At 37.6% G+C, this 17509-nt stretch overlaps 2 protein-coding genes across 2 annotated transcripts in view; both read left to right on the forward strand.

Moving 5' to 3' along the window:
* Positions 1-209: 209 nt before the first annotated feature.
* On the forward strand, positions 210-1973 carry LOC131042444 (geranylgeranyl pyrophosphate synthase, chloroplastic). The gene has a single exon (XM_057975720.1). The coding sequence runs from the start codon at positions 551-553 to the stop codon at positions 1706-1708; it is 1158 nt and encodes a 385-aa protein (XP_057831703.1). The 5' UTR covers positions 210-550; the 3' UTR covers positions 1709-1973.
* A 13-nt stretch (positions 1974-1986) lies between these two features.
* The window catches only part of LOC131042445 (uncharacterized), an 81335-nt gene continuing 65812 nt past the window's right edge, over positions 1987-17509 (forward strand). The window contains exon 1 of the mRNA XM_057975722.2: positions 1987-2217. The gene's annotated coding sequence lies outside the window, so the exon portion shown is untranslated. The remainder of the gene's footprint in view (positions 2218-17509) is intronic.

A 17509-nucleotide genomic window follows, 5' to 3' on the forward strand; every position in this document is an offset into this window, starting at 1 on the left:
ATTCACACTCCATGGTCGTACTGTCTGGATCATTCAAAAGACTGCTTTCTTTATACTATCTATTTTCTTCATACCAGTATAAAAATTTATCTGCCCTGTAAAAATTTCAATGTAATCCAATGTAAAAGATCTCAATATATATAATAATAAGAGTCAACAATTGTTTGAAATCTTCAAGGCAAAACCGGCCAAGCAATGGCATATCGAATAAGCTATGGGTTGTCCTCATTTATTAGGCCGTAAATTATCCTCTTGTACACGTTCTGGAGTACCATTCGATCATCTTGGAGTGGTATCTCTAAAGCTTGTCGTTTGTGAGATCCATCTTGTTACAAATAGCTTTCAGTTCAATCGCACATTCATATTTCAAAGAAAGAGTAAGAGAAGCAGGAATCGTCTAGCAAAATATTTGGAAGTCTTTTCTGTTTTTGGGGCAGCTCTGTGTCAACCCTTTTCAAGTCAGAACCAGCTGAAAAATTGAATTTTCTAGGTAACTTCCTGTAGGTGTAGATTTAGTTACTCAGAGTTTCCCAGTTATAGGTTATAGAGGATGGCTTACATGACAATGACAGCAAGTAGCCAGAGCCTGCATTTCTTTAACTTCGCTTCTTCTCAAGAATGCATAACTGTGAGGAGCTGTTTCAAATTGACGCCATTTAAAAATTGTCATGGAGCCAATTTGAATTTGCCCTCACTTGGTGAGGTTAATTGCCATCTGAAACTTGGGTCATTGCCATACAAAAAGAATTCAGTGTCACCTAGATCCACAAGGACGGTGGCCCAGATAGTTACAGAGAGGGAGAACGGTCGGGCTGTTGGGTTTGATTTCAACGATTACATGCGGTCCAAGGCTGAGGCAGTGGACAAGGCACTGGATAAGGCAATACCACTTGAATATCCTGAAAAATTACACGAATCAATGAGGTATTCTCTTCTAGCAGGAGGTAAGCGAGTCAGGCCTGCTCTTTGCATTGCAGCATGTGAACTTGTGGGAGGGACTCAGGATGTGGCCATGCCAACTGCCTGTGCAATGGAGATGATTCATACCATGTCTCTGATTCATGATGACTTGCCTTGCATGGACAATGATGATTTCAGAAGAGGGAAGCCCACAAATCATAAGGTCTTTGGTGAGAATACTGCTGTTCTTGCAGGGGATGCTCTGCTTTCTTTTGCATTTGAGCATATTGCAGTGGCTACAAGCAAGGCTGTGTCTAGTGATAGGATTTTGAGGGTGATATCAGAGTTGGGTAAGACAATAGGCTCTCAAGGGCTTGTAGGAGGGCAGGTAGCTGATATTTCATGTGAGGGAGACTCTTCTGTTGACCTAAAGACTCTGGAATGGATTCATATACACAAGACCTCTGTGCTCTTGGAATGTTCAGTTGTGAGTGGAGGGATTCTTGGTGGTGCTACAGAGGAGGAGATCGAGAGGATTAAGAGGTATGCTCGCTGTGTGGGACTTCTGTTTCAGGTTGTGGATGACATACTTGATGTCACTAAATCTTCAGAAGAATTGGGTAAGACGGCAGGGAAGGATTTGCTTACCGATAAGGCTACCTATCCCAAGTTGATGGGTCTGGAGAAAGCAAAAGAATTTGCTGCCGAATTGGCGAGCAGAGCCAAGAAAGAGTTATCTTGTTTCGATCCAGTAAAGGCTGCACCTTTGTTGGGTCTTGCAGATTACATTGCATTCAGGCAAAACTGATAAACAGAACTGTAAAAAAGTATTGTTTTTTTCTGTAGTCAAAAACTTAGCAAATAACTTTTTTAAGTTTGTATCATCTGAGGGTCAAAATAACAAAGTAAAAAGGCTGCAATAACAATGGAAGACAGTTTGTTATTGTAGTCCTTTGTGGTTGATCCTAAACTGCTTCTGTTTTTTATGGGTAAATGCCCCTGATCAATAATCCTTTGCCATATCTTTCCATGGCTCCTTTTGGATCAGTTTGATGAAGGTTATGTTTTAGTGATGACAGTTTTAGTCATGTTATATCTGGCCAGTTTTTAGTCTCTATAGCACGGTGTTTGACTGGCATAAAGATGGCCCAAACTTTTTCTATTTTTGTATAATTCTTCAACACAAAAGAGAGAAGGTACTGAAGAATAGATGTTTGGTGGGCAGAATTGGTGGTTGTCCTTCTGTAGGAGTTTGCCAACTACAAAACACGTTTTGTGATACTTATTTTCTCTAGAAGCTGATGCCAATCCCCAAAGGTACGGCGATCAGTTAATCTCAACAGGCTTTTTAGTTTAGCTAATATATTTTTAATTTTTACCCATTAAACTCTACTGATATTCTAAGTGACTTAATATATTCTTACCCAGTGTAAATGGTTTTAAATAATATTAAGGTCACAGTTTATATTATTTGGGTTAAATGATTTCTGCTGCTTCTGCAATACTGGTAGACCGAGTGAAATTTTATTCTGTTATCTAAAGCTATCCCAACTTTTGGATCTGTAAAGGCATTCCGGCATATTTTTATCTATAGCTTTGACTGAACAATAATGCTACCTATAACCATTAATATTGCTGCTAGCAAGAAGATAATAAGAAGTTTGCACTTGTCAGAATCCCATGGTTTTTTTAGTAAAGATGGGCAGTGGACTGAATTTTCTGCAGGGAAAGCAAACTCTAATGGTGAGTCTGCATTGGATCCAAATTTCACCAGCAAGCGAAAGGTGCCCAATGGGTCAGATCCTCTGGATAATCGATAATCAATTTAAGCATCCAATCCTTATATATCCGTCAAAATAGGTTTAGTAATGTAAAATGGTAGTAATACAGAAAAATAAATGATAGTAATACTGGTGTAGCAGGGCAAAGAAGAGGAAGAATGCTGGAAAAAAGTTTTAATCAATAGTTTGAGTAATAAGGATTGTTTTAATGAAAATCTTATTCAGCATGCAGAAAGAGAAAAAATAATCCACAGAGTTTGGCTCTCACAAGCAGAGAGGCTTGGTTTCAATTTGATTTCTTTTCAGCAATTCTATTTCTGATTGTAAAGATAAAAAGCTTCTAAGCATCAAGCAGAGTGCAATGACCAGTGTATGCATGTTTGGAAACTTGAAGAAAAAAGCCATTGAGATTGTTGAAAGGCTGTTGTAGCATTTCATGGCTTCACAGTTGAACTACAGTTTGATAAATGGAAATATTTGATCGTCGTACTCAGTTAAATTGATGTAACATTCACTGTCATATATGCAAATTTATGACCATTTTTTACTAGTTTACTTTCAAGATTCTCTAGTTTAAAATTTCAACAGAAGATCAAGGAGTAAGGATCATTGGTAGTACTACTAGTTTAAAACTTCAACAGAAGATCAAGGAGTAAGGATCATTAGTAGTACTTGTAGTTTGCTTCCACAGCCTCAAAAAGGCACCCCGTTATCTGAAAATTGAAATCATCCTGCTATACTGGGTAGCATCTTTCTCAAGTAATCACTTCAACAAAGATAATTTTAATTCTTTGATTTATTCGGTGTGCTTCTATCTTGAAGATTAATTTAGAAATCAGTTGCTCTATGATTCAATTTTGGTGGGTCTGAAAGTGCCTACATAGTTTGGTATGTATTTTTTCAATACCTAATTGTTAATCGTCTCATGAAGTTGCCTCCATTCCACTGGTTATTACTGGATTGGAAAGCGGTGGTTGATCATTTCTTCTTAGTTTGGCACAGGTTGCAAATTAACACATAGCTGTTTTCCTCATCATATGTTGTCTTCATTGTCTGCCTTTGAAAATTTAGTTGTTCTTTTATCCTCCTCGTCATCCTGAGCTGTGAATCTCGAAATAACTAGAGATTAAATTTTTAAGCAATCCATATTAAAATATTCACAAAACCAGCCAGGGGAATTTTAATAGTGTCTGCTAGCCCATTATCTAACTTCTCTGCCGAGTTATTGTAAGTTCCCTTCACCTATCTTGTAGGCTTTTGTCGAGAGTTTGATGCACCTATCAGAATGTAAATATTATGCAATTCTAAATTACCAATGGACTTGGGATATTCAATTGGTGATCCCTTATATTGTCTCAATTCATAAGGCCTCTTCCCATCCAGTTTGCGGTAATGTGCTTTGCTCTTGTACTCAAGTTCAATAACTTCGGCTAAAAGTGAGCTCATAGATCTTTTTAAAATTACTGCAACATATATATAACTTATTTGGTGCAACTTAGATACATTATGGTGACATCACAAACCCCTAAAGTCACAACCGACTTACTGATTTCCTTGAAATGAGATTTTTTGTGATTAATGTGTCTATTTCTTTAAACTTTTATAACAGATGCTTACAAATCCCCAGGACTTATCTGATGAGGCCCACTGGTGGATTGTCACTTTGCTTGAAATTTCTATAAGGTCTTAAGTTTTATGTTATTTCTCTACTAAGAGCTGATTTGCTCAAGGCCTGCCCTATCTAGTGTGTTCTTTCTTGTAGGGTTGTAAACATAACTAGTGTTTCGTCATCAGTATTTTCTGACTATCCATATGGGATGCATTTGACTTCTATGATCACATTTAAGAAGGTCCCGTCTCATTATGCTTGAGACAACCTCCTCCTCTGGATACAAGAATATTTATTAATCCATCATTTCATACTTATGGACCTTGCAAATATTTGTTTGCTATGGTCTGTCCGTCTATTCTGACCTTGGGTGTTTCATTTCTTCTTTATACAGTAATCCATAGTTGGACATGCACTAGTCATTTTACTGGCTGTAATGCAACTAACAATGAAAATTTTAGTGCATGCCTTGAAGTCATCTTTCTTGTCCATATTCACTTCAATGGAGTTAAGATGTACCCAATGCTCTTTAAACCAGCAAATTAGTTGGATGGTTGGAAGGGAATTGTGTCTATTTTCAATGGATAATAGTATTCCCTAAATGATGATACTCATGATGTGAATGAGAGATTTGTGTTTGTACTTTCTTTTCTTTTATATATGGAAGTGTCCTGAAATGGGCCTCTTGAGGGGCTACTACACACATGGACTTAATTTTTGTGGACAAAACAGGTCTGAGAGAATCTATTCTACCAAAGTCTCCCAGCATTCACATTTGGCGTCATCCCTTTTATTTGTCACCTGGATAGATAAGACCACAGATGAAGTGCAACCCTGGTGGACAGTACGGAAATCTACATAACTCAACAGCGAACTGCTGCCACATTTACTATGTACATTGTTGTATGGTAATACATCGTTTTGTGCATACAGTAATAGTAAGGTATTATTGGATATATATTGAATTACATTAATTATATAAATGGTGTAATCTTACTGAGCTGACTGTCACATGTTAAACTGAACTGAGAATATTTAGTCTTATTACAGGTTCTTGATGGGTGGCTAACTTGGATGATGTTATTTCAACAGTTTTAGTGGAAACTATGCTGAATGGACAATGGGATAGAAAAAGGCTATTAAATCTAAGCTATTTCAACCGAGGCAAATCTTTTGAATAACTGTACTGCAAGTTCTTGTCAATCAAGCAATGGCAATCTCAAATGATGAAGGATGGGTGCAATACAACCTCTAGAAACTATAGAAATGGCATGCAATTTGATTTTGTGCCTAAAGCTGAATGGTATAAGCTCAGTTTTATTTGACTGCTGAAGTCTTTTCAAGACAACCAAGAAAAACAATTAGAAACTTGAAAAAGTGAATTTACAGTTCTGATTGCATGGGAAAGTAATGTACCAGGGGTGAAATGGATATGGAAAACATGTTTTTGATTTTGAGGTTATAAATATGAGGTCTATTGGTGTAAAAGTTATCAGTAAATTCTTTGGAAATGTTACAAATTGTTGCAATAAATTATCTGGGTGGTATGATGATACATTCTAGGTTGCCAAGATCATTCAAGCTGCACATCAAATCTTCTACAGAATCATCAGAAAATAATGTTCATTCTATAGATTTAGTGAATGTGTAAACTTATTAAATAGTCTCTCTGTGCATAGAGAGACCAAAAAAGCAGTGTTCCACTGGCGTTGGGGACGGGTTTCGGGGACAGTGGGACAAAGGGCCTAAGTTTGGGGATGGTGGGGGGGGGGGGTGGTGGCGGTCTGGTGGTGCTGATATACATATAGTACTTCAAAAACTAGTTGTGAAAAGATGTATAAGACTTACATTTCAAATGAAACTATGGAAAATTATTAAAATTATAAAATAGAAAAATTGCAAATACTAAATATGAAGATTTCTTGAATACAAAATAAAATTTGACAAATGTAATTGTCAAATTGGATATTTCTATTATATTGAAAATATGAAAATCATAAAGATGATTACATCATTACAATGAGTAGCAATAGTATTACAATTACTAGCATGATATCAAAATAAGACTTAAGTACAAATATCAAAATATAGTTAAGGGAGGCCTCTAATCATCTGCAAACTCCTCATCACTAGAACTGCTGGACTCCTCACAGTCAAGATCTCCCAAACTAACACTGACCAACCCTGCATCTGAAGTAGTAGCATCCTCATCAACTTGTGATGGCTTCTCTAGCTCTACATCCCATCGTGCTGCTGAACTCTCTTTGTACACAAATGTCTTGCGGTCAATGAGATGCAAAGCACTATGTACAGCCACAAGATTCTCTGCTCTCTTAGAGGTAAGTTTGTTCCTCTTAAGAGAGTGGATGAAGCTATATGTAGACTAGTTTCTATATCCATCTTTGCTACGTCTGAATAAACCCTAAGAGTGGCAAATTTCGTCCACTCACTGCGAATTGTGTTAGCATCTCTAGCATTATACATCTTCTCTATGCACTTAAAGAACCTTGCCTTCACCTCATCATCCTAAATCGGTGCAACTCTACCAGGCCTAGCCTTGTACCACTTAGGATTCAAGGCATAGGCAGCCATATGCAAGGGAGTGTTGAGCTTGTCCCATCTGCGTTGAATGATTGGTTGAATGTGCTCATTGCAGAATGCTAAAGTGGGGTCCTTCACTCGCACAACAACCCTCATCTGGTCAAGCATAGAATCGATACACTCATACACCTCTCCAAGGTTAGGTGCATCCCCATCCCCATATTTTGTGACCTGGAAAACTGGAGCAATCATGGAGACTATGTATTTTGCATTAGTCCAAAACACATCACTCTTCACTATCTCCTTCACCCTCCTCCCCTGCTCTGTCTTGGCCTTGGCCCACCTATTCCACTTTGCTGTCATAACCATGAGTTGCTATGCCTCTTGCAACTAAATCATTCTCTCCAAGAGAATGAAATGGGATGCATATATTGTCTCAATTGGTTTCAAGAACTCCTTTGAGAAGGTCCTGAAGAGTGCATGTGAAGTGTGGTGGTTGTAGATAAACATCTGCACATCTCTCGCATCGCTGACCAATCCTCTAATCCAGTCAATCTTCCCCATGTCCTTGAGTGCTATTGTGACCTAATCACACATCACCCCATTCCAAATGGGGACTCTCTGCATTTTTAGTCCTCGTTCTTTTGGTTGTGGTTCTTTGGGTCTTTTCACGGCAATCCCTTCGGTCTCCCCAGGTTTGCAAATGTTTTGACAAATTCTGATCAAGTTTGCAAATGTTTTGAATAAAATTGGCTAAGTTTGGAGCTTGTTATGTCTATTTAGGGTTTTTGCCCTTCAAACTTATATTTGATGTCATTTTCTTAGGGTTTTGGAAAATCTGAACATAACAATGAAGTTAGAAGAACTCTTCAAGGAAGCTATCAGTGAAATTTGAGTGAATTTTGAGCACTTACTATTTTTAGTAAGTTTCACTACGTCTTGGATTGGCCTAATTTTGCGTTTAAACAAACTCACTATTTTTAGCAGTTTCTATTTTTAGTAAGTCTATTTTTGGTAAGTGTTACCCTGTACCGGTTTGCTCTAATTTGATGTTTGGAAGTACTTGCTATTTTTAGTAAGTATATTTTTGGCAGGTCCATCTTAGGCAATTGATAGGACATTGATGGCAGAGCATTCCTAAAAATCCAGTTCCAAATCCGGAAAGTTGGAAAAGCAAGCAGTTGACAAAAAATGGCTCAAGTTTGGAATTTTTTCTTGAAGTGGAAAAAGCATGAAAAAATTGTTGTAAGGCGTGATAAATCTTCCTCAATCCTAAGATGGCAGTCAAAATCGGAAAGATGAAAAATGGCCAAGTTAGGAAAGAATTTCTAAGTTTCAACAAATTCCTTCATACCTCCCAGAAAATGCTCCAAGGCAAGGATGGGCGCTAGTATCAAGACATGGAGGAAATTTCTTTTCCAAGGAAATTCCTCCTTCACCCAAGAATGGCGCTCAAGGAGAGTGGTAGAGCACTAAGTTGGCATCAAGAAGGAAAGTTCATTTTCCTCAAAATTCCTTCTCCATACTGAAATGGCACTCAAGGAAGGGATAGGGCGCCAAAATGAGGTGGAGGAAGATTTTCTTCTGGCAAGACAAATTCTTGTTCCCTAGTCAAAATGCGCTCTAGGTTGTGGTTGGGGGCCATAACGTGGTTGAGAAGGAATTTCTCCCCCAAGCAAAATCTGCCACCTAATGCAGAATGCGCTCCTAGCAAGGGGTGGAGCGCAAGAACATGGTCAAGGAGGTATTTCTATCTCAAGCCAGAATTCCTCAATCACAATAGAAATGCGCCTAAGGCATGAAGAGGGTGCCAAAATGAGGGCAAGGAGGAATTTTCTTCCACGTCAAGAATTCCCTCTCTAGTAGAAACTACGCCTAAGGAGGAAAATTCAAAATCCAAGAAAATTCCTTCCTCAAGATGAAAATGTGCCCAGGATGAAGAATTTCAAGGCAAGAGGAAAATTAACTAAGTGAGGATTTTCTCTCTTTAGAATTTTGGAAAAGATAAATTTTCCATACATGGAAAAAATGGTTGATTGATAGAGAAATCTTTCTTCATGAGGAGATGTGAGCAAGAACACAAAAAAGTTCCTTCAGGATAAAAAAATCTCTCTACAAAGATTCTCTCTTCTAGAATTCCAAACGAACAGGATTCCTTCAGAGGTGGACAAAATCGATAAAATTATTTCAAGGAAGGAAAATCTTTCAAAATATATTTGTGCGACCAAAATGGAAAGATTGTCGCAATAAATGAGTTGGCGACATGCAAAAAGAATATTCCTCATTTATGACACACAACTCAAGATTTTATAGAAGTTTCCATTTTTTGATCTCAAATTGATGGTGGGGTCCGTTTGCATGGTGAGTTGTTGAAGGAAACATGATGTATTTTAATGCATCTGCCAATTTTAACATCTCGTCAACTTAGAAGCTTAGTGGGAGACTTCTATTTAAACGGTGTATTGGAATTCATTTATCACAACGATTATTGGAGAAATTCGAAGTTAGAGAGAAGTGGAGAAAAGTCAGAAGTGAAGTTTTATTATTTTCTAGAAGTTCTCGTTCTTGGAGGTTTTATTTTATTCCATGTTTGGAATTTATAGCCTGAAATTCCTTCCTTAGCGTATTCATTGAACTTCTTCATTATGAATCTAATGTTATTTATTTTATTTTGTAGGAATGGCGAAATCCAGCAAGGCTGCAAACACCTCCTTGCAGGTGTAGATAAAGAATGAACAAAGAGAATTTCTTCCGGAATCTAAGATTATTTCGAAGTGGAAAGAGGTCAGCAACACCAACTTGGTAACTTTCAGGTTGGGAGAATTCAGAAGAAGAATTTATGGAACAGCTGGACGTGCTCCATCAGCCATTGCTACAAAGTTTGTCAAAAGTGGAATTGTTGCAACTGTCGGTTTCCCTCCAACCATCCAGTGTTCGAAGCTGATCATAGAGTGTGCAAAGAAGTACAATCCAGAAAGAAGGGCAATTTTGGCATCGGATGGCAAACTCCTGGCCAATCTTTCAGCTAAAGCAATTGGAGAAACATTCGGAATTCCAGCATACCAATCCATGACGTACAAAAGCAAGGAAAGAGCCACAATGATATATGATGGTGGCCTCGAGAAATGTGTTGGAATAGTTAACAAGTATGGATGCAGAGGCCGAAGCCACATATTTCCAAGCTATCTAAGTAGATTACCAACATGGATTTTAAGAAAGAGTATACTGACCTTGTGCTAATGTTAAGTAGAATTACAGGATGTCTGTAGGCCTTTATGTTTGAACCTTGGATGTTTTACTTCGTGGGCGAAGTGATGGAATGATAAATTGGGCAAAGATGATCAACCACAACTTGGACCAGCAGTTGAAGAATTTAAAGCAATCCCAATCTTTTTATATGAGCTCATATATTATTTATCTGGTGGCAAGAATGGGCAAGTTCAATGGACTGCTAGGAAAAGGACACATCAGATGTGGACCAAGGCAGTTGAAAGTTAATGAGTGCTACCCACAATTGCACTTGTATGAAACTACTTCTTTCAAGATGGTAAGTGACACCTTCACAATGTACATCACCAGATTATTGCAAGGAGGACTTCATACGAGGTTGTCGCAAGAGGTTAGAAGGCTAGTAAAGAAGTACGGAGCTTGGTAATCCAATTTCTAAAATTCACTTACATCTGGGTCTAAGGATTCTCTGACCAACCATGCAAGTTGCCAAGATATCCAATGGACGAGATGGTACTGTTGGAGGTTACCAAGCAGTTGACCGCCTATGACAAAATCTAGAAGAAGAGAAAGTTATCACTTGAATTCCCAATTGTCATAGGAGATTATGAGATGTGTCCAACATTGGTAGCAACAAAAAGGTCAATTGATGAATTATTGTTCTATCACTTAGCACCTTATACTACAAGGACATTCTTTGATCCATGCAACAAAATCAGGATGGTTGTTGGAGTAAGACATGTTGGTTGAAAATTTTGTACACCCAGGAGGATGTGCAAAATCATGGTTTCAGCCACAGTGCGTGAGTATAAAACTCTCCTAATTTAGGGAAGGCTCCCCATTTTCTACTAACTAATTAAAACTAACTTAATCTAATATTGGTAGGACAACAACCTTTCCTCTTTTTTAGAAAAGACAATACTCTTTTCTCTTCATAGAAAAGTAATAACAATTGTGAAGTAATGATAACAACAACTTTTAAAATAAAACCAAGGGAGGAAATGAAGTTTCCTGAAAGCACAAAGACTTCCGTCACCTACTCCGGGATGGGAAAACAAAAAGAAAGCTCAAAGTCTTCAACTATCTACTCTCTTATCAACCTTTTTATATGATTTTTTAGTGACCAAGCACAATATGTAGCAGCTCAAAGTCTAACTACATAATGCACCTCTTATGCACAAACATAGAAAATAAAAGCAGCACAAAGTCTGCAAGTTACACCCTTTTGCTTGAGCGTCCTACTATGATTTCAAACGTGACAAGCAGCTCAAAGTTTGCAGTATCAAATCTGAATACCAATCTAAAACTTCAAACACAATAAACAGCTCAAAGTCTGCAAGATTGAGCTTGAATCCCTCTTGCATAACACCTCAAAACTCACAATCAATCTCCAAAAAATGTCGTCACATAACACCTTGAATCGACACAAGTATGAAATCAATTTGCCTTTTTTAATTGATTGCAATTTGATTTACAACTAAGCTCAAAGTCTTAGAGTGCACATACAAACTGGTAGAGTCTTGTTGCATTGCCAAAAGATAAAGATTACAATAGACTCCCTCAAGTATCTATAGGAGAGGAGCCTTGAGAAATAGGTGGGAGGATCCCAACTAAGTTGAGAAATTCTCTCAACCACCATGACTTATTCCAACTACAGTCCTAATTTAATTAAACTTGTAGTTGCTTTACATGTAATTACATTTTACAAAAATGCAAGTAAAAGTGACACTTGCAATTACAAAACTTGTTTTTACATCTAACTTGTCAAAACAAAATTACAAATGCATAATGAAACTATTCTATGTGTTCGAAGATAGGACTCTAACTACATCATCCTTTGTCTGTGATGATCTTGATGTTGCTTCCGGATGCTACAACTTTAAGTATTCAGGATTGGTGAAGACATCTCGAACCGGAACGGGAATTCGCATCCTTAATGATCTTTGTGTCCTTGGCCAACAAGCTTCAATTTTATCTTCTTGCTTGGCGTAGTACTGACTTTTCAAGAGGGAAGTGCTTTGCAAGGCTGAGGTAAGAAGCCTATCTCTGTCTTGAAAGCATTCTATGCTCTCAATTATTCATATCACTTATCCATCTCCTTGTATGGCTCCGTCATGTTATTGTTCTTTCTTTGTATCATCTTCCAATCTTGGAATCTGCTTGCAAAATAAGGCCCATGCTTTTATTTGTTGGTTTGGTAGGTTGTGTGTGCAAACAAGACTGACATGGATGAGACAAAGGGGTTGCAAAGGTTTTGGAAGGCTGACTGCAAGTGTGGAAAAACAAGAGCATTGACTTGCAATTGTGGAGAACAAACATGCAACTTCATCTATGCAATGGGAAAATACAAGTTTGCACTTGTAATTGGATCTTAGAGACTCATTTTCAAGTGTTTTTGAGTGCATTTTGGACCAATTTTGGGTTTTGGAAGGCTGACTACAAGTGCAATTATAGGGAAAAACTTTTACACAACCACTTGTAATCGGGTCTTGAAGACCTGATTGCAAGTAAGCATTTTGATTGGGTATAAGCTTGCATTCTTGTGGGGAAAACGTTTTTCCAAAACCCTAGATGCAATGCGCAAGTAAAGAAACATTAAACAATCAATAATGAAAGCAATAAAGAAAACCTTCATACCTGCCCATGCTTGAAAGATCAAACAATGACAATGAAACAAGCACCAAGTCTTTACGTGGTCAAGGAAAGAAGTCGAAAACCACAACCAAATCTGCAAAAATGTGGCAAAGGTAGAGCAAAAATGGGGATTCAATAAAGTTGCAGACCTTGCCAAGTGTTCTTCATGCCAAAAATCCCTTCAATAGGGGATTGAATGAGCAAGAGCAAGTAAAAATCAGTTGCAAAACTGATTTCGGGTTTGGGGAGACTCACTACAAGTTTAAAATAACTTGTAATACTTTACTTCAAGCAAATTGGGTTTTTTATGACCCATTACAAGTTGCTTTTTACAAATAACTTGTAATAGGGCTTTTAAAATCACTTTACAAGTTTCAAATATGACTTAAAGGTAATTTCGGGTTTTGGAAGTCACTTTTTGGCTTAAAGCCAATTTCGGGTTTCTTGGAGACAAATACAAGACTTGTAATTTCAATTACTTGATCACCTCAAAAAGATCCCCACTTGACTTGTAACGTGACATTTTAAATAATGAACCCACTTGTAATCGGGTCTTAGAAGCCCGATTACAAGTAAATGCATTTACTTGCAATGACTGCTCTAAAACCCGAAATTGCAAAAAAAAAAAGCCAAAATGAAGGCAAAAACTAACCAAAACTTTCACAGAGATGGAAGATAAGCTTGTGATTGATTTACCATCAAGAAATGTAGACTTTTCACCTTGGAAAGCATGCCCTAGAGCCGTAAAATCACAATTTTTTAAAATAAAAATCTCCTATTTGCAATGATTGCTTTGAAACCCGAAATTGCACAGAAAATTAGGAAAATGAAGGTCAAAACTCACCAAAACTTGGACAACAAGGGCAAAGACATCCCCTGATGATTTGACCCTATCAAATATGAGTTTTGCACCTCGTAAAATGTACGTTGGAGACAAAAATGACACATTTTAACCAAGATTTGGTAAGGGTTGTGTTGATGTGTTTTTTATGCACATGCGAACACAGAATAAAATACCCAAAAGTATCTTATTCTCTCTTGAACAAAATCTTTAAAATGCTGAAGATTAGCATAAGGATCACTTGAGAAGACTCCAAGGTTCATGAATGTAGGGTCAGTACGTGTGGATAAGCTCATTGGGTTGATGTGATTATGCTGGAATCACAAGGGGACTTATGTTTCATTGCCTGAATGCTTGATTCTCTGGAACTTAGATCATGTGATGTTGCGATTTAGTGATGCTTTTTTTCCCTAAACTAGCTTGAATTTAAAAAATTGGCAAAAGATGAAGGGTTGAGAGAGTCTATTTTAAGGCCTAGAATGTAAGAAGATGGATGAATGATTAGGCATAATCCTACTGGGCAAGGTCTCACCATCGAATAGAACAATTTGACACAAGCTCAGTGCAATCTTCTAAGGACATTTCAAAGATGTTCAAATCATTGCCATCGAACATTGATCACCATTCAAGTTAATGCATAAACAATGGACGCATAACAATTTGAGGTTAAGCTCATATCATTCTAGTTGACCACGCAAGGCACACTTACAATCAGTAAGAGGCTAGTGGTATGGACTAAACGGATTCCACACAAATGCATTAAACAAATTCTTCCATTTCATCTAATCAACATGAAAGTAAATTGAGAAGTAAAGACCATGCAAGTTGTTGAAGTAACAAATCAAGTTCACCATAACTTCAATGAAATCAATTGCTCTTTACAACAAGGTTTAGCAACAATCTTTGCCTTCTCCTAATCTAACTTCTATTCTAATTGCTATTCTACTAACTATTAACTATTAGCTAACTATTCACTATTAACCTTTACAAATGAAGAGCTTGAGCTTTATATAGAGCTCATTTACAATGAACCACCAGGATTGAATCTCCATCAATGGCCAAGATTTTACAATGATACCCTAATTAGGGTTTGTTACAACAAACTCTCCTTAGCCAATGAGAAAATTACATTCAGTGAGTGTGGACCAATAGATATCAAGGGTAGGTACATCGGAGTTTGTGCATCCATGTATGAACTAGGTGTATTGCATCTAGACATGCTAATGTGGACCTTTCTGACTGGAGGAATAGCGACTGGGACGCCATCTGGGATGCCACTTCAACTTGCACTTGTAGACTTGATTAGATTCATCATCATGAAGGGATGTTGAGAGATATCTCTTGATACTCAACATTATCCAATTTGCTTAAAGTGATGATGATGAGAAGCGAACTTTGATTAACTCTTTTGAAACTATCTGCTTCTTTAATTATGTATATTGTGTGATGACTTTGGTTGATTCTTCCTTGATAAACTTGATGAAAGGTGCACTTGCTGGAATGTAGCTCTTCAATATTTAACTTTGATTCTTAGATTGAAGGGAATTCAAGATTGTAAAACATTCCTCTATCATGTAGGTTATCCTTCCTTTATGCTCTAGTGCCTTGAGGTAGTTGGATGATCTCTTCTATGATATCCTCATGCTTCCATAATGTGGTGAGAGCCTTCGAAGATCTTGAGATCTTCCCTTGCTTGATTTCATTGTGTTTGTTGATAAAGCCTTTCCTTTGAATCTGCATAGTGGTGTAGGTCTTGCAATCCTCCCCCTCTCATTTCTTCAAGGTGTTGCTTTGCATCACCTTCTTCACATATCTGCAAAACAAAGCAAGCATAGTATCAAATACATAACATATGATCTTCACACACATCCTATTTTAAATTGATCTCTCATACTGATTTTATGTGATTTTTCACTAACTCTGATCAAAAGAGGGGTGATATTAGTCAGTGAGCTTGCTGTAGTTGAAGGGAGTCTGCTGTATAGGAGATGAATTCTTCTGCTTATATGATGAATCTGGCTACTTAGTGGTGAAATTCGCTCCCCTTGATGACTGGATCTGTACCTTCAACGTCTAAATTCGCTTTAATGCTGACTGATTTCGCTCCTGCATTGACAAAATTCGCTCATATGCTGATCAGATTTGCTAATGATGTTAATTGGGTTCCTTGCCTTGCTGATGAAATTCACTGTTGAAGGAAGAACTTGCTGTGAATTGGTGATTGAATGAATTCTTTGAGTCCTTCTATATAGGTGTCTTAATGAGGAGATGTGTCCTTTTAAGGTGAAGCCGACTTGATCTTTGAGCAAATGTAATTGAATGTATTCCTTTAGGGCAGCCGACTTGAACATTTCAACCTCTCCTTTTGGAATTCGAATTTTAAATTGATTTTTTGATGCCAAAATGTTTTGATCTTGAGGAATTCTCAAGATAGAGAGCAAGGTACATGATTTCAGAAAAATTTGCTCAAGCTTGGACAAGGTACATGCCTTAGTAAAATTCGCTCTACTAGATGAGTAAGGTACATGACCTTGTGAAAAGTTCGCTCTCAATCCTTAGCAATGTACATGACCTTGTGAAAAGTTCACTCTCAATCCTTAGCAATGTACATGTCCTTGTGAAAAGTTCGCTCTAAATGGTAAGGTACATGATTTAGAAAATTTTGCTCTGTTTGGAGGGCAAGGCACATGCCTTTAAGGAATTTCGCTTCATTTGGAGGGCAATGTATATGACTAATGAATTTCGCTCCAAACATGAGGCAATGTACATGCTTTAATGAATTTCGCTCCAAACATGAGGCAATGTGCATGACTTAATGAGAATTTCGCTCTAACTTGTTTGTAATGTATATGTAAATTTCGCTTCAAATCAGGAGCAATGTACATATAAATTTCGCTTAAATTTGCTTTTAATTTACACGACCTTTGGGAAAATTCGCTCCAAACTTAGAGCAGTGTACATGCCTTTTAGGGAAAATTTGCTCCAAATTTAAAGCAGTGTACATGCCTTAGGAAAGTTCACTCTAATGGGAGGGCACTGTACATGACCTTTGGATTGACCCTTAATTCGATTCCCTCAATTTTCTTTCGCTTTAGTGATTCAAGCCTTAAGTGTTTAAACCATTCCACATGAAAACATTGTCAATTTGACCTTCAAAAAGGCATAAAGATGAATTTCTTTTCACTTGGAGCGCACTGTACAGGGTCTTAGGAGAAATTCGCTTCAATGAGAGAGCAAGGTACATGGTTTGACAAAGACTCTTCATTCAACCTTTTCACTTGCCTTCGTTTCATTAGCTCAACCTTCATGTCTTTCATCCACTCCAATATGAAACATGCCAAATTGACCTTTAAAAGGGGGCCTTATGAGAAATTTTGCTTCAAATTAGGAGCAAGGGACAAATTCAAGACATACTCGCTTTGACTTTGGTGTAGGGGATGGGCCTCAAAGCGAGTTCGCTCCAAACTTAGAGCAAGGACAGGACGTAGGACACTATGCATTCAACCAAGGTTTGCTTAGAAATATGATAGGATAACACAAGAAACCTAGGCATGATTCAAGGGGTTCTCCATCTACTTTCATGCTCACAACCGACTGTCTTCACTCCACCCTAAGGAGACCAACCTGACCTGATGAACCCTCTGGCTACTTTAGAAACTATATCCCTTCAATACAAAGATTAATTGCATAGACTCTAAGATTGACCAACAACTAAGCTAAGAGGACTCACCTAGAAAGCGAAAAAAGTGGGGGTTCCCATTTGTGATGGGGCGATGTGTGAATACCTCACAACAGGTCAAATTTCTGAATTTTCAAAAATTGAGACAACAAGACATAAACACAAGATTCGGTTGGAAGATTACTGGGCCAATGCCAAGGATGACTTTGAGGTCAGGAAAATGATGTTTTCCAGGTTGCCTTTCAATATGATAAGAATTTGTGAAGTTATGCAGGTGCCAAACCAGGTTGAAGAGG

Source organism: Cryptomeria japonica, chromosome 1 (genome assembly GCF_030272615.1).
Source record: "Cryptomeria japonica chromosome 1, Sugi_1.0, whole genome shotgun sequence".
NCBI lineage: Eukaryota > Viridiplantae > Streptophyta > Pinopsida > Cupressales > Cupressaceae > Cryptomeria > Cryptomeria japonica.

Coding starts and splice junctions, on each gene's coding strand:
- LOC131042444 (XM_057975720.1), top strand. CDS start 551: ATGGCTTACATGACAATGACAGCAAGTAGCCAGAGCCTGCATTTCTTT.